The 2312-nt window shown below is 43.0% G+C and overlaps 1 protein-coding gene across 1 annotated transcript in view; it reads right to left on the minus strand.

The window, feature by feature from the left end:
• The window catches only part of CCDC63 (coiled-coil domain containing 63), a 37260-nt gene that overhangs the window by 14933 nt on the left and 20015 nt on the right, over positions 1–2312 (minus strand). The window contains exon 5 of the mRNA XM_012556279.2: positions 1783–1964. Within this exon, the coding sequence (XP_012411733.2) occupies positions 1783–1964 (182 nt within the window). The remainder of the gene's footprint in view (positions 1–1782; positions 1965–2312) is intronic.

Below are 2312 nucleotides of genomic sequence, written 5' to 3' on the forward strand. Positions count from 1 at the left end.
AGTGTGCTGTCACAGAATGGGGTGAGCAATTAGGGTCACATAACAATGTATGTATAAAATTTTGTATGGGAGACTAACTTGAAATGTAAACTTCATTTAACTACAACAATTAAAAAAAGGACAAGCCTGGCGATCTGCTTCCTAAAGGTCACACCCTTGAAAACCCTATGGAGCACAGTTCTACTCTGGACACATGGGGTCACCATGGGTTGGAATTGACTTGATGGCAGCTAACAAGATCAACTTCATTCAGCATGTTTTCAAGGTTCATCCATGTTGTAGCATATATCAGAATCTCATTTCTCTTTACGGATGAATAATATTCCATTGTATGGATACACCATATTTTGTTTATCCATTCACCTGCTGATGGGCACTTGAGTTGTTTCCACCACCACCATCACTTCTTTTAACCATGGAAGTTCTGGGAGTGGAACAACTCTCCTTACCTAAACAACACCAGCGGCAAGCTCTAGACCATCCCCAGGAAATTATTTTTCCATCATCATCATCATTATCGATACCACTTGTCAATTACCATGTCCCAGGCCCTCCCTTACATATATTATTTAATCCTCACTACCACCCAAAGGAGTCCTGGTTGCGCAGTGGTTAAGGGCTACAAGCTTCCAACCAAAGGGTCGGCAGTTCAAATACACCAGCTGCTCCTTGGAAACCCTATGGGGCAGTTCTACTCTGTCTTCTAGGATTGCTGTGAGTTGGAATCAACTCAAACCCACCAGCCGCTCCATGGGAGAAAGACGTGGTGATCTGCTTCTGTAGGCCACAGCCTTGGAAACCCGATGGGGCAGTTCTACCTCACTATGAGTCAGAATCGACTTGACAGCAGTGGATTTTGTTTTGTTTTGTTTTTAACCACTCAAAGAGGTCCTACAACAACGTAGTAGTGATGGAGCCAGGATTCAATCCCAGATCTTTGTGCCTTCAAAACCTGTGCTCTTCATAGTCAATCTGTGTGCCAGTTGCCACAATGAGTGTGGATCCAGGAGATACCTGGACTGCGAGAGATCCCTATGACTAGCAGTAGGACCACCTGCATAGTGGTTGAATCTTAGCACCACCACATCCACAATGTAGCTGAATCTCAAGTAAGTATCTTAGTATCTCTAAACCTCCATGTCCTTGTCTGTAAAATGGGGGCGATAACTCCTAGGGCGATTGTGAGGGTCAAAATAAAACCCAGAACAGAGTTGCTATTTGGGGTGATGAAAAAGTTTTGGAACTAGATAGTGGTGATGGTCGCACAACACCGTGAATGTACTACATGCCACTGAATTATACACTTAAAAATGGTTAAAATGGAAAATTTTATATTATATATATTTACCACGGAGTCCCAGGGTAGTATAAAAGGTTAAGTGCTCAACTATTAACCAAAAGTTTGGCAGTCTGAACCTACCCAGAGGCACCTCAGAAGAAAGGCTGGCACTCTGCTTCCAAAAGGTCACAGACTTGAAAACCTTATGGGGCACAGGTTTACTCTGTACACATGGGGTTTCCATGAGTCAGAACTGACTCAACAGCAACTGGTCTTTTTTTGTGGGGGGGGTGGTATTTACCACAATAAATTTTTTAAAAATAAATTAATACTCAGAGCACTTAGCACCATGCCTGGCACATAGCGCTCAGGATTATTACTATTACGACTGAAGTTTCCCCAACACATAATCACAGGGGCAGAGGTTGCTCAGACTAAGAAGACAGATGTTCAGCAAGGGGCCCAGAGGCTTCTCTGAGCCCAGGGGTCTCTCCCCAGCCCACCTCTGCTCGTAGGCCTGTGCAGACTGCTCAATGGCCACATTCATGGTTTTCTTCTGCATCGACATGCGCCGGTGCAGCTGTTGGTAGACATGGTCATAAGCGGCCTTCTCAAACCGGAGATCCTCAATCTCCTTCCGGAGCTTGGCATTGGTGGTCAGCATCTTGTCAAAGTGGACAGTGACCTATGGGAAGGGCTGTATTGTCAATATTGTAAGGTCTTGTGATTAGGAAAGAAAACAGTCTTTTTAGAGATGCAAACTAACGTATTTAGGGGTGAAATGTCATGATGTCTGTAATGTACCTTAAAATACCTCTGAGGGGAAAATGATACAAATATAGGAAAACATTAACTATTGCTGCATCGAAGTGATGGGTATATGGGTGTTCATTATTTTACTCCCTATACTTTTCTGTATGTCTTGATAAATTTGTCTTAGTTAAAAAAAAAAAGATGTGGTGAAACCCATGTGAAATTGTGCACTACTGATTAGTAAGTAAACACAAGTAAGCCTGTGTGTACCTTGCTTAAT

Source organism: Trichechus manatus, unplaced genomic scaffold, assembly GCF_000243295.1.
Source record: "Trichechus manatus latirostris isolate Lorelei unplaced genomic scaffold, TriManLat1.0 scaffold00061, whole genome shotgun sequence".
In the NCBI taxonomy this organism is placed as follows: domain Eukaryota; kingdom Metazoa; phylum Chordata; class Mammalia; order Sirenia; family Trichechidae; genus Trichechus; species Trichechus manatus.